This window comes from Solanum tuberosum, unplaced genomic scaffold (genome assembly GCF_000226075.1).
Source record: "Solanum tuberosum cultivar DM 1-3 516 R44 unplaced genomic scaffold, SolTub_3.0 scf00231, whole genome shotgun sequence".
Taxonomy (NCBI): Eukaryota; Viridiplantae; Streptophyta; class Magnoliopsida; order Solanales; family Solanaceae; genus Solanum; species Solanum tuberosum.
The window spans coordinates 917,491-930,076 of NW_006239157.1; the positions used below are offsets into that span (position 1 = coordinate 917,491).

The 12,586-nt window shown below is 39.0% G+C and overlaps 1 protein-coding gene and 1 long non-coding RNA gene across 2 annotated transcripts; both read right to left on the reverse strand.

The window, feature by feature from the left end:
* Nucleotides 1-7,624: 7,624 nt before the first annotated feature.
* Nucleotides 7,625-8,304, reverse strand: LOC107062474 (uncharacterized). Its single transcript, XR_001474636.1, has 3 exons — nt 8,264-8,304; nt 8,034-8,172; nt 7,625-7,654 (listed from the first exon to the last, which is right to left on the reverse strand). It is a non-coding gene; the product is annotated as an uncharacterized lncRNA (long non-coding RNA).
* Nucleotides 8,305-8,784: 480 nt separating this feature from the next.
* LOC102597768 (uncharacterized) lies at nt 8,785-11,070 on the reverse strand. Its single transcript, XM_015313145.1, has 4 exons — nt 10,825-11,070; nt 10,650-10,736; nt 9,776-9,946; nt 8,785-8,923 (listed from the first exon to the last, which is right to left on the reverse strand). Exons 1-4 carry the CDS (start codon nt 10,902-10,904, stop codon nt 8,785-8,787), a joined length of 477 nt encoding a protein of 158 aa, XP_015168631.1. The 5' UTR covers nt 10,905-11,070.
* Nucleotides 11,071-12,586: the final 1,516 nt, after the last annotated feature.

Here is a 12,586-nt window from a genome sequence, read left to right on the forward strand (position 1 = left end):
TAAGACTTTTAAGTTCTTTTGTTCATGTAATAGACTTAACAGACTTCTTTTGATTGTAAAGGGCCGTGTCCCTACTTATGTTTTGTGACTGTGTCTAAGATGGCCATGTGAGACTTAGACTTCTGCTGTGTGTTTTTAAAGTTGTTTTAATGAAGTTTAAATGTGTGGATGTAAATAAGTTTTTTTTTCTTCATTCCGCACTATTTTCATTATTGAATGCAATGAATGACTATGTGGCTCGTATAAGACCCTTTCGGGGTCGAATACGCCATGTTATGACTAGGGGGTACTCTCGGGTCGTGACATTGGTACATCCAGAAAAGATCGGGTCTCCCCTCTCACATTTAAATTGACCAAGGAGCAACTTGAGAAAGACCAAGAAAGGGATCAGAACATGGAAAATATCATGACACAACTTAACATTTTTTCCAAAAATGTCATGGGAGCTGGTGCTCGAAGTGTCAATGTTGTGGGTGTCGGGGGTGTGTTAATCCTTATGAGGCTATGTTTGAGGCTTTGTACAAGGAAGAGGTGAACTTCCTAGCCAACCAAGGAGGTGGTTATCGTTCAAACTACCCGAGGTAGGGTGGTAACCAAGGTTGGAACATGGATGAAGGTTGGAAAAATCGTGATAGAGAGTGAAGGGATCGTAACCCTACTTGGAAAGAGAGAGAGGGGGAGAAATATAGATATGTTCCTCCCCATGAGCGCCAAAAGCCTAAGGATTCCAAGGGTGGCCGGTCTGAGGATATGCTGTCTCGTATTCTCAACAAGGTTGAGGGGTTCGACAAAATTTTGAAAGAAATGAAGGAAGATGTGTCGACCCTTAGCCAGACAGTTACTTCTCACTCCGTCTCTATCAAGTAGTTGGAGACCCAAATGGGTCATATTTCGTCTCATTTGAACCCGAGACAACAAGGGGGATTCCCTAGTGACACTATGGCCAACCCCAAGAATGAAGTTTGAGTGAGGAATTGCGTCGTGCCACGACGTTAACTAAGGCGCTGCTTGGGAGGCAACACAAGTTTTATTTGTTTACTTTTTCCTTTTAAAATAATGGTGTGTTGATTGTGCATGTTAAAGTGTGGAATGTGTTTGAAAATTACAAATTGGTGAGCTAAAGGTCAAGTCGGCGACTCGCCGAAGAGGTAGGCGAGCCCGACTCAGTCCATCGTTGGACTCAAGAAATTTAGAAATTGGAGTCTGTAAAACTCGGTGAGCCCAGGAGCAAATCGGCGTGTCGCTGAACAGGTCGGTGACCACGACTTTGTCCGTTGTTTGGACCCCTAGTTTAACTGGAGGTCCTGTAAAACTCGGCGAGGTAAGTACTCACTTGGTGTGTTTCCAAATGGGTCGGCAAGCAAAACTTATGTCGCTGAATGGGAGAGAACTGGATGGTTTTAAAGGCCAAAGGTTCAAAAGTTCAAAAGTTCAAAATCTTTCACATTCCCTCACTTTTCAACTTTCCAAACTCACACCCGCACTTTATTTTGCTATTATTTTTGTGTTTTTATTGCATATTAGTCATCAATCTTATGTTTGGAGTCGGATATCTTTGCCGCCTAACATTTCAACTGATTTATTCAGTATTAAAGGTTGGTTTCCCGAACCCCAAACTTATATTTAACGATTTTTACTCATTTGCAATTGTTTTTAGTTTAGTGTTGTGTGTTGGGCCTCTCTAAATCGTAATTGTGTCCTTATTTACCCGTTTTGAATTTGAATATCGTGCCTATAATGCTTAACGGTTGATTTCCTGAGATTTCATGCCTTAAAATTGATCAAAATTGTTGGGTTGTGCTAATTTGTTGTTGGGTCTAGTCGGGTGAAGTCTAAGTAACCCGCATTTGTGCTAAATGACATATTTTTCTCGATGATGGAGTGTTTAACGTCATTCCTAAGGGCGAAAGTCGTCAAATGGCCAAATTTGGCCAGACCGGGAGAAGTATGAGTATCCCGAGGGCATGGGTAGTATGGGTCTAAGTCTAATTGAAAGAGTGTATGCTTTGACTTTGTTTTCGGGGGCTGCGGGGTTGAATTTTGGAAGTTGGGTTGAAAGCAGGCACGATGGGCAGTTTGGTGAGCTGGATTGAGCTCGCCGAACCACTCGACGGTTCGCTGAATCCCTTTATATCACCTTTAATTTCATTCTAAATTGAGTTTGGGTACTGTAACTTTCAGCAAGAAGCCTGAGTTCACCGAGTGCACTCGGTGACTTGCCGAAGGTTTTCTTTGATCACCCTTTCTGCGCCTCTAACCCTTAAAATGAACTCTAACTTTCAGCGGGCTAGTCTTTGCTCGCCGAATGCTGTCGGCAATTCGCTGAAAGGCCCCTCCCATCGCCGACATGCCATTTTTCTGAAAAATTTTTGAGCTAATCCTTTCTGCGAGCCCGATCTGGCTCGCCAAAGCGATTCGGTGACTCGCCGACCGGTTCGGTGAGCCTGTCTGCAACTATTTTCTGGAACTTTGTTTGAACTATTTCTAACTCTTTTTGATGATTTTGTAGATATAGCTAGAACCAACCTTGATATGCCGCCCCGTAAAAGAACACGGGGCATAGCTATAAGTGAAAGAGGAGCCAACCCTCCTAAAATGGGAAGAACAAAGCCTCCAAAGGGAGGTAAGGCCAAAGGGAAGAAGCCAACATCTGAGGTTTCAGAGCACAACTCTGGCAGCGAGGGAGCCTTTGACTCCCAAGCTGTATTATTTGAGCCGGAGGATGACCAACCATCACAGTCCCGGAGAGCGGAGATCCGTGCTAGAGCTCGTCCTGACTCAACAAGAGTCCTGGCAGCCACCCCAGCAGTAGCTACAGTGCCAGCTTCGTTACCTCCTGTGGCTCTAGTGCCACCAGTGGTTCCTCCTCCCCGATTAGTTAATAGATTGAAAGCCGATGGTTTGCGAACAATTTTAGAGGAGAAATTGGTATTCACAAAGGGCCTTGAGGGCAGATACTCCTCAGTGAGGGACACCCTCCAGTACCACTGCTTTGAGCAGTTCACCAGACCCTGAGGCCCATACATACCTACATTGGTTCAGGAGTTTTACTCGGCATATGGTGACCTGGTCCCAAAAGGAAAAAAGAAGGCCAACACTTTTAGACTGGTGGGGTCCATCATGATATGGGGGACTGTAGTGCATTGTAGCCGTGATCACATCAATGTGGTACTTAATTGAGGTTCAGTCTTTCACTACCCAAATGTGGCTACCACTACGACATCATTGGATGAGCTCAAAGGCTGGTTAGCTCCCCTTATTTCTGACACCACCCCGAGGTGGATTGAGGCCGAAGTTCCGATCGAGAAAAAGGACTTGAGCGTAGCTGCACGATATTTGTTTGGATTCATCAGTAGCTCCATTATGCCGTCCCAGAATGAGTCCATCCTCCGCATCCTAAGGCGGCCTGTCTCGGGTCAATCATATCCAGGAAGAGTATTGATATGGGATTGATCATAGAGCAGGAGATGGCCATGGGGCCCAAACAGCATCAGACATCCCTCCCTTTTCGGGTCTTGATCATGTACACTTGGAAGGAGGCTGACGGGAGGAGAGCAACTCCGGTAGATGCATCCCCAGAGGTGGACATTAACTCTATACCTGCAAAGGCACCTTTGCCTACTCCGGCCTTCGGGCCTTCAGATACCTCCACTTCCTCCCGGACTCCTGGTACTTCTACTGCTTCTCAGCCGACCAAGATCACTCAGGCCATACTCCTGAGGATGGGCCACTTAGCCCATTCGGCGGATATGAGGGCTACTCGATTAGAGGCAGCTATGCCATGGATTATCGAGAGTGCTATCTTAGCTGCACTGGCTCCCCTATGAGCATATATTGACACTCTCACAATGAGAGTTGAGACTTGTGATAGTAGACAAGGGGAGACTTCTGAGGTAACGACTTTGAAAACTGAGGTGGCAGATCTCAGGAAGGACGTGGACTACTTGAAGTCCACTGACTTCACCTCACTATTGGAGGCAGATGATGATGTTGATGCCCCGATGAATTCTTAGATTCCTCCGACCACCACCAGAGACGTACGTGTAACACCACGGAAACTAGCAAGTTGAACTAGTAAGTTCTAGAGCCTTTTGTAAGAGGTTTGGAGTGTGGTTGAGGATTAAAACTTGTAAAAACGATTCCCGTACTTAGAATAGAGGTTTAGGGGCTATACGTCAAGGTACGACCCCCCAAGGACCACCCAGGTGGTCCTTGGGGAGGAACCCTCAAACATCCCCAAATCTGCAATTTTAGGCAACAGGTACGATTAACCACCTACTAGTCGTAGGTGGACCCACGTCCCGTAGGTGGGGGTCGTGGGTCAAGGCTTGAGTTGGCCTGAACCTCTTAGCCTCATCTACCACCAACGAAGCAGTCAGCACTGGACGTGAACCCACCCACGGTCCGTGGGTGGGTGATCCGTAGGTCCTGGCAGTTTTAACATTTTTAGTTTTAGTTAGGGCTTTAGGGAATTAATTAAGTAATTAGTTAGGGCTTAGGGAGGTCATTTAATTAGTTAAATAACCACCTATAAATACCTAAGAAAACCTAAAACTAAGTCATAAGCTCAATTATCTAAGAACCCCCATAATCCTCTCAAGAAATTCTCTATCTAGAAGCAAAGAAGAAGAAGAAGAGAAGAGAAGAAGGAAGTTTTTAATCAGTTTAAGCAAGATTTATTTAGGGATATGAATCAAGGTATGTTTATCTTATTCATCTATGGGTTCTTCCACCCATAGATCCTCCATAGTTTCCCCTAATTGTGAAGTGAAAAACCCAATTCTAGCTAGGGTTGTGCTTACATTGTGGGTAGGGTTTGTGTATGATTCCAATCTAGTGGATAATACCTAATTATGATTGATTTAGCTTTGTTTAGTGATATTATGATGAATTCATGTGATTTCTATGGTATACCCTAGCCTGAATTGATGAATGTGATATTTGTGAGTTTATGCCATTAGTGGCAAAGTTGAAGGTTCAAAGGTGATCTTCCTAAATCAATGTCATGTATACTAATTGATCAAAGTTAGGACCATATAATCATGAATTGAACTAGACTTTATTGAATATGAAGGATCTTGACTTGTAAAGTTAGAATTGAACCTTTATGAATCAATTATGACTAGAATCACCTTCTAATGAATATTGTGATTGAAATACCTTGAAATATAGGTATAAATATGCTAGTAAGAAGTAAAGCTTGAAAGTAGGGCTTGTAGCCATCAATGTTAGGGCTTTAGGGGTAAAGTCAATATGATGTGATCTTGTTGTGTAGTCTCTATCTCTTACACACTTATGCATGAATTGCTAGGAGATCCAAGGGTTCTCTCACATATAAGGATTCTAGGTTGGCTTAATAACCTAAAATGAATCAAGGCATGTTAGACTAGAATCGCTTGAAGTTGTGATGTATGATCCCTCCATGTATAGCTTGGTTAGTAGGATAATACCAAGGCTGATAGCTTAGGATGGAGGATCTATACTCTCCTAAGGGATGATTGACTTGGCATTATAAAGATGCATTTAATGGTAGCATGAGTTAGGAGTAGTCATGGTAGCCTAGGATTGAGGATTCATACTCTCCTAAGGGTAGCTTGAACTAGCATTGTTAGGATGCCTTCATGGTAGCATGACTTGGTTTTGACAAGACTATTTCATGGTAACTTTGGGAGCAAGGATATCTTGAGTTAGGTTAGTCATGGTAGCTTGGGATTGAGGACTCATACTCTCCTAAGGGTAGCTTAGGATTGAGAATCATACTCTCCTAAGGATAGCTTGCATTTGTATCATAGTATACTTGTAAGGGCAGCATGACTTAGTTGGTCTAAGACTATTTTATGGTAGCTAGGATAGGACACTTGTACCTTTCCTAGAGTAGCTTGGACTTGCATGTTAGTATGTCTTCCAAGGTAGGTAGCTTAGCTTAACCTAGTTATGTTAGTAAGATGATAGCATGGTCTAGCCTATTAGTGGGTTATTCCTTGGTATCCTTGAATTGAGAAATAGTGTTCATTCATGGGTTATGACTTGCCTAGTACTAAATAGAGAAGTACCTTATATGAATAAAGGCAAATAGAATAGAGGGACTAGTCCCCAACTAGAGAGCATTCATGATAGTCTAAATGAGTACTTAGTGTGGGTAGTAGTTTGGGATGATATCCATACATTGCACAAGTGTGACTTCAGGCTAGGTATGAAGGGTTCCTACACATAGTATAGTTTATCTTGGGTTGTTCCTATAGTTGCCTTCAAAGATATGATTGTCTAAAGGTGATAGTTTCCTTATCTATATGAAGATAGCCAATAATAAGACCAATGTAGGGTGAATATGACTAAGATGATTTCAAGGTTATGCTTAGTGTGAAGGGTAGTATGGGATGCCTTTCATGCATTGCACAAGTGTGCTTTAAATTCACTCAGAAGTATGGTGCCCTTATAGTAGAAAGGCTTAAGATTTAACCATGCATATAGTCTATGATTAAGATGACCAAAAAGGGATACTTGGCTTGGGTGGTATTATGGGATGCTATTCTTGCTTTGAAGATGTATGTGCTTGAGGTTACTTGAGAATGGTGCTATTATGGTATAGATGACTAAGAGTCAATTATTCTTATATGACTATGACTTATCTCTTATGCTCATTAACTATGTCTTATGTTGACTTATGTTTATATGATGAGTACACTACACCATTTTAGGCCTACGGCCACCCCCGTAAAGTGTAGCCTAAACTACCGAAAAGTGTGGCCTTTGATAAACGGCTACACTTTTGGACTTTAAGCAACACTTTTCCTGGGGTGCCCAAAAGAAGCGTAACCTTAGAGTTAAGGCAACACCAAGTGTTTCCTTATCAACGACGCTTAAAAGCGTAGCCTAAATGGCAAAATGGCCACGCTTTTATGTACCTCATATAACAACATTTCTATCTCATACAACTACACTTTTAAGCGTGGCCTTAGCTTCTTTTTTGCCCACGATTTTTAAGTGTTGCCTTTTATATCTAATGTATGACAACGATTTTAAAGTGTTGCCTTTTCTATCTAATGTATGACAACACTTTGAAGTGTAGTCCTTGCCCATGTGCATACCATAACTTACAACCCTATGGCTACACTTTTAAGTGTGGTAATACTATTTTGGCTATAAAATATTTATATGCCACAATTTCTAATTAAAAAAACACCAATAATTGTTATGCAATAAATAATCTCAAGCATTAAATTGGCTAATAAGTAATTCAAATATGTAAATCTGCAATAAATTTCAAAAGATAGTATGTCTTGTGTGTACACATACTTATAAAGCAATATTCTACATATGTGTACACCATAGTTCATCTGAGGTAGTGTTTCTTGGAGTAGCCAGAACTAACCAGCTTGCAGCTCCCTGGGGCAAAGATGTGGCAGAAGAACAACATTTGCTTGCTTGTTGATGCTCGTACTTTTGCCTGCTTATGCTAACTTACTTTGTTTTGAAGGAACACAGTAGGTTGCGGTGGAGTTATACGTGTACGGTCAGAGTCAGTCTGTGTAAAATGGACAACAATAAAATTTTGGGTAAGTGCATGCGTTCGAACAGAGTATTCTGCTCGGCGTCATGCCAGAAGAAGTCTGTTCTCTATTTCGTCAGCTGGAGAAGTCGGAGTTCCAAAATCCTACAGAAGGTGTTACAAGTATGCACTGTATTAGTTAAACTATGTAAAAGCGAAGATTCAAATGAAGATGGTACGCTTGAGCCACTCTAATTAACTAAAAGGTCAAATGACAGCTATATCGAGTAGCCAATAAGGGTCGTATAATCCAAAATCAGTTAGTAAACTTTCAGGAGTATGGTCTCCAAATGCTGCATAGCAAAAACAGTTATAGCACATGTAGAAAACTGTTGTTACTGATACACTAATTAGAGTTGCATTTTTCATTGTTTTGGCTTCTGAGGGTGGGGATTTAAATGATTGCATCCTATATTATATAGGAAATTACTACGGCATCAAGTTAAACTACGAGGAATGAATGAAAAATGCTCCATATCGTTACCTGAATCTCCATAAGGATGAGGGAGTAAGAATTGGCAAAAGCAATAGCTTACAATGCTTGTAAAGTTCTCCAAACTTTTTGCATTTCAGTTACAGTTCCAATGCTAACTCCAATTAAACTTCCTCCAATTTTTTAGTTTCTTCAAATAAAAAAGGTACATAAAAGTTAGAACTTGCAATGTTTCCCGGACCTCCAAAAATGTAGCAATAGTAGGCTAGAAGGTGACAAACCTGCTACTTGAGCAATGCCTAAACCTAGACTGATCGTCGAGTTAGTGAAAGACATTACAATAGCAACAATTGAAAGCCGTCAAATTTGATCAAAATCTTGAATTTATGAGAAGATGGATTTCTATTACTCCAAATATGATGTAATAAGTAACAAAAGAGAATAAAAGCATAACAATAGTATTTATAAACCTATGCATCAATGGTAGTCCTAGAATGTGAGGAATCATAGCTTGGTTTGGCATGTAGTGCCACAGATGGTCCTTGGGAGCTGGTTGTGGGTACCAAACATCTCCACTGTATCCTAAATTTGGGGGAAAGTAACCAAAAGAAAGCACTCAATATAGTTTTAAATTATTTCTTTCTTCAAAGGATTCGGAAATTCAACAAGATATGGAACTACTTCCGAATTTCGATAAAATATATTGAAGAAAAGAAATAAGCAAGAATTAAAGAAAAAAAATATAATGATGTGTTCAATTTATATTAAAGTTGAGGGCTCATCTCTGGATGCTGTGTTCAGGTTATGTTAAAATACCTGCAATGTGACCGTTGTTACAAGCATCAACAACTGCTTGAGTGTCCATAATTGCTTCTCGAGCACTGTTTACAATTAGAATTCCCTTCTTCAACTTTGCGATTCTTTCCTTGTCAAACATTTCCCTGGATCACATAGTTAAAATTGTGAACAATTTACGATATAGCACATGGAAATAAACAATGACCTTAGTGATATGAGAAGAGTGATGTATGGACAGAAACAACTCTTACATCTCCAAGAATCTTAAAAATACTTCATTGGCAATCATATTATTCTGGCAACACAAGTTGCTGAGAACATCTATCATCCTACTGCTAATACAAGTTGTGTGAGATCAAGGTGGAGAGGAAATTAAAGGACTCAAGCAGGCAGCTAAAACAGTAAATCATTCTATTTTTTTCTAGAGAGTTGTCACCATACTTGATGTTCCTACTTAACAATCATTCATTAGCTTACAAACATTAGAATTTAAAAATGGTGAAAACTAGAGAAAAAGGGTTAGCAAAACAAGTCATCACATAGCTAAATGCAGATTACCAGTAAAGCCACTAGAGAAAAACTGGGAGCCTGTCATGCTATCAAACTTCTGTTTTCGTACAGTTCTTAGTTGGAGATGGTAAGCAAGGACTACAACTTTTAACTTTGCAACACACATCACAACTGAAAACTACCTAAATGAATGCTCAACATGTAGTTTTTATAAGCAAAAACAAAAAAACTACCTAATAAAGAGACATACAAATCAAAGAAGCCACATGACGATAATCAAAATATCCTAAAGAGTTACACTTACAAAGATGGTGGAAGATAGTGAATGTACAGTTGATGAAGTCAATATCTCCAAAGTTAGCATCTTACAATATTTCTTAGTTATACAGAGTGTGTATCTAAAAAAAACAATATTCAGAAAATTAGTCATATTATTCATCCAAACTAGAGTGAGCGAGTTCAGAATGACTACATTGTACGCTTACAACTGCTTAATGTTATCTTCTGGAGTGTTGTATCCGTCTCCAAAAGAAAGAAATAAATTATCGAGACCACTATAACAACACAATATTTGTGGCAAGTGTGCTGAAGCTTGGACTACTTTCATGGGCTTAAAGTTGTTGATATAGTAGCTAAGGGATGGTCCTGAGTACTCCCTAAAGATAATAAACCACAAATCATAAGCAAGTGTAAAGAAGGTTCCGATACACCTATATTGCACGTGACGAATAATTTTATCTAAATAATACTAGTGTGAATATGAAATATAAATAACAGAGTAAGTGGAAATGTGAAATATAAATAACATATTGTGTAGTTCTTAACTCTTGCATCTATCAGACGACTTCTTTAGATTTTCAATTTTATTTATAGTCGGAGCACCAACAACTGATTGTGATGCTAGAGCTTTGCCTCATCTTGCTAATAAGCTGAAGAGGCACAAAGATGCTTAGAACTATCGAGAAGCCAATGGTATCATTCAATGGGCAGTTGATGTAGTCACAAATCTTGTTAATGAAAATAGTAGCATCAAAACTCGTGTTAAGTTAGTTTATTTGTATCTAAAAACATTGCTATTGCTGCATCTACAAAAATGGAAAAAGAGAACAATGAAAGAAGATCGTGGATTCAAGATTGAGATAAAATACCAACCGATTATGTTGTTGATTTCCCCTTCTATCTTAAAGGGCATATTATTGTTACCTTTTAAAAATGCATATTTGACTTTGTTAGCACATAATAACTACTGCCTGAATATAGTTGTGAATTATCCGACTAATAGTATATATTGAGCATCATGGTGGTCAGTACTAACCACAAAAGAACAATCTCTATTCATATGCAAAGAATATAGCTTACCTGAAAACACCAAGAATTGGAAGTCCCTTCTGCATAGCTATACTTCTCTTCATGAGAAGCACTACAGCCGCACCATCACTGACCTGGCTAGAATTCCCTAGAAAGATCATGTAATTAGCATTAAGTTCCAAATTCGAAGTAGAATAAATATTTTAACTTAGTGGGAAACTAGTACCTGTAATTGTTGCTCCGTCTCTTTTGAATGGAGGCTTCAGCTTCGCCAGGCCTATCAAATTTGTGGTTGGCAGAATGCATCAATATATTGTCCCTATTCCAGCCCAAATTCTAAACCCATGTAATTTAAACTAACAGAACGACAAGAAAGGAAAAAGAAAAGAAAAAACCACATCCGAAAAAGAAATTGTCACTATGAACTTTGAAGAGATTAGCACTAAAGTAAATACTAGATATATGAACTCATTCCAGCTTAAATCCTATACCTATTCAACTTAAACAAATAGAACAACAAGGAATTTTAAAAGAAAAAAAAACCCACATCCCAAAAAGGAATTGTCACAATCGAGTTACCATTCTCACAAAAAAAAGAAGGATTTCACAATGAGCTTCGAAGAGATTAACACTAAAGTGAATACAACATACATGAATCTACTCCAGCTTAAATTATATACTCATGTCATTTAAGCTATCAGAACAATAACAATGGTAAAAGAAAACAAACCCACATCCCAAAAACAGATTATTCACAATGAAGTTTCAACAGATTATCACTGAAGTGAATGCAAAATACATGAACCTACTCCAGCTCAAACGCTACACCCATGTAATTTAAGCTATCAGAAAAACAAGAATGGCAAAAGCACAAAACCCACATCCCAAAAAGGGATTTCAACAATGAAGTTTCAAGAGATTAACACTAAAGTGAATACAACGAATCAACAAACAAACAAAAAATTAATTGAATCAGAAAAACTAAAAGTGGAGCGAGATAAGCGGAATCGTATAAGTGCTCTTCAACTCTGTTTTCCATCTTCAGCTCTTCAGCGGTTCCGTGAGAAAAGCGATCTTCAGCTCTTCATCAATTCTTCGATTCTAATTTGGGGTTTCAGCTCTTTAGCTCGCTCTTCTTCAACTCAATGTTCTTCAGCTCGCTCTTCAGTTCTCCAGAGAAAAGTAGTGTGTCATTCTTCAGACAAAAGAGAAAAGTAGTATGTCGTTTTTCTGATTAATGTTTTATGAATTATTTTTTTTGGCCAATAAAAATGGGAGGGAGAGTTAAAAATGTTGGAGGGAGAGTTAAAATTTTAGTGAAAATTTTAAGCAACACTTGTAATGTGTTGTTTTTACAATTATAAAAATAGGACATTTTAAAAGTGAAATCATTTATGCAAATAAGTGTTGCCAATTATATCATATTGTAACAACACTTATAAAATGTAGCCTATACCAGTTTAGGCAACACTTTACAAGTGTTGTCAATATTATTGAAGCCAAAAGTTAAAAACTTGGACTACGCTTTTAAAGCGTTCCCAATAGTATTTTAGGCAATACTTTACAAGCGTTGTCCAGATTTAGTGTGGCCGTAGACCTAAAATGGTGTAGTGTTATGTTTATATGATGCTTATGTTGGAGATCATGATATGACTATGATGATTATGCTATGACTATGTTATTATATCTTATGCTTATGTATTATGTTGACTAACCATTTTGAGATGCTCTTATGATGTTGTGCTAGCTTTCATACTTGGTACATTTTGTACTAACACATATTGCCTACATTCTAATCAAATGTAATGTTTCGGAGATTGAGTTGCTTTGGAGGCTAGGTTTCCAAGAATCAAGAAGAGTTGAAGAATTGGTGAGTCCTCATAGCTTCGAGGACAAACCCATATTTCCTTTATGTCATTTCTTTATGTTTTAGACTGTGTATGGGCTGCGTCCCAAGAGTTTTATTCAAGAGTATGTTAGATGGTTTG

Excerpts from the sequence above, each read along its gene's own strand:
- LOC102597768 (XM_015313145.1), bottom strand. The coding sequence starts at position 10,904 with ATGCATTCTGCCAACCACAAATTTGATAGGCCTGGCGAAGCTGAAGCC. Across the intron at positions 10,737-10,824 it reads AGACGGAGCAACAATTACAG|CCAGGTCAGTGATGGTGCGG; the intron begins GTACTAGTTTCC and ends AGGGAATTCTAG. Across the intron at positions 8,924-9,775 it reads GAAGATAACATTAAGCAGTT|GGAAATGTTTGACAAGGAAA; the intron begins GTAAGCGTACAA and ends TATGTGATCCAG.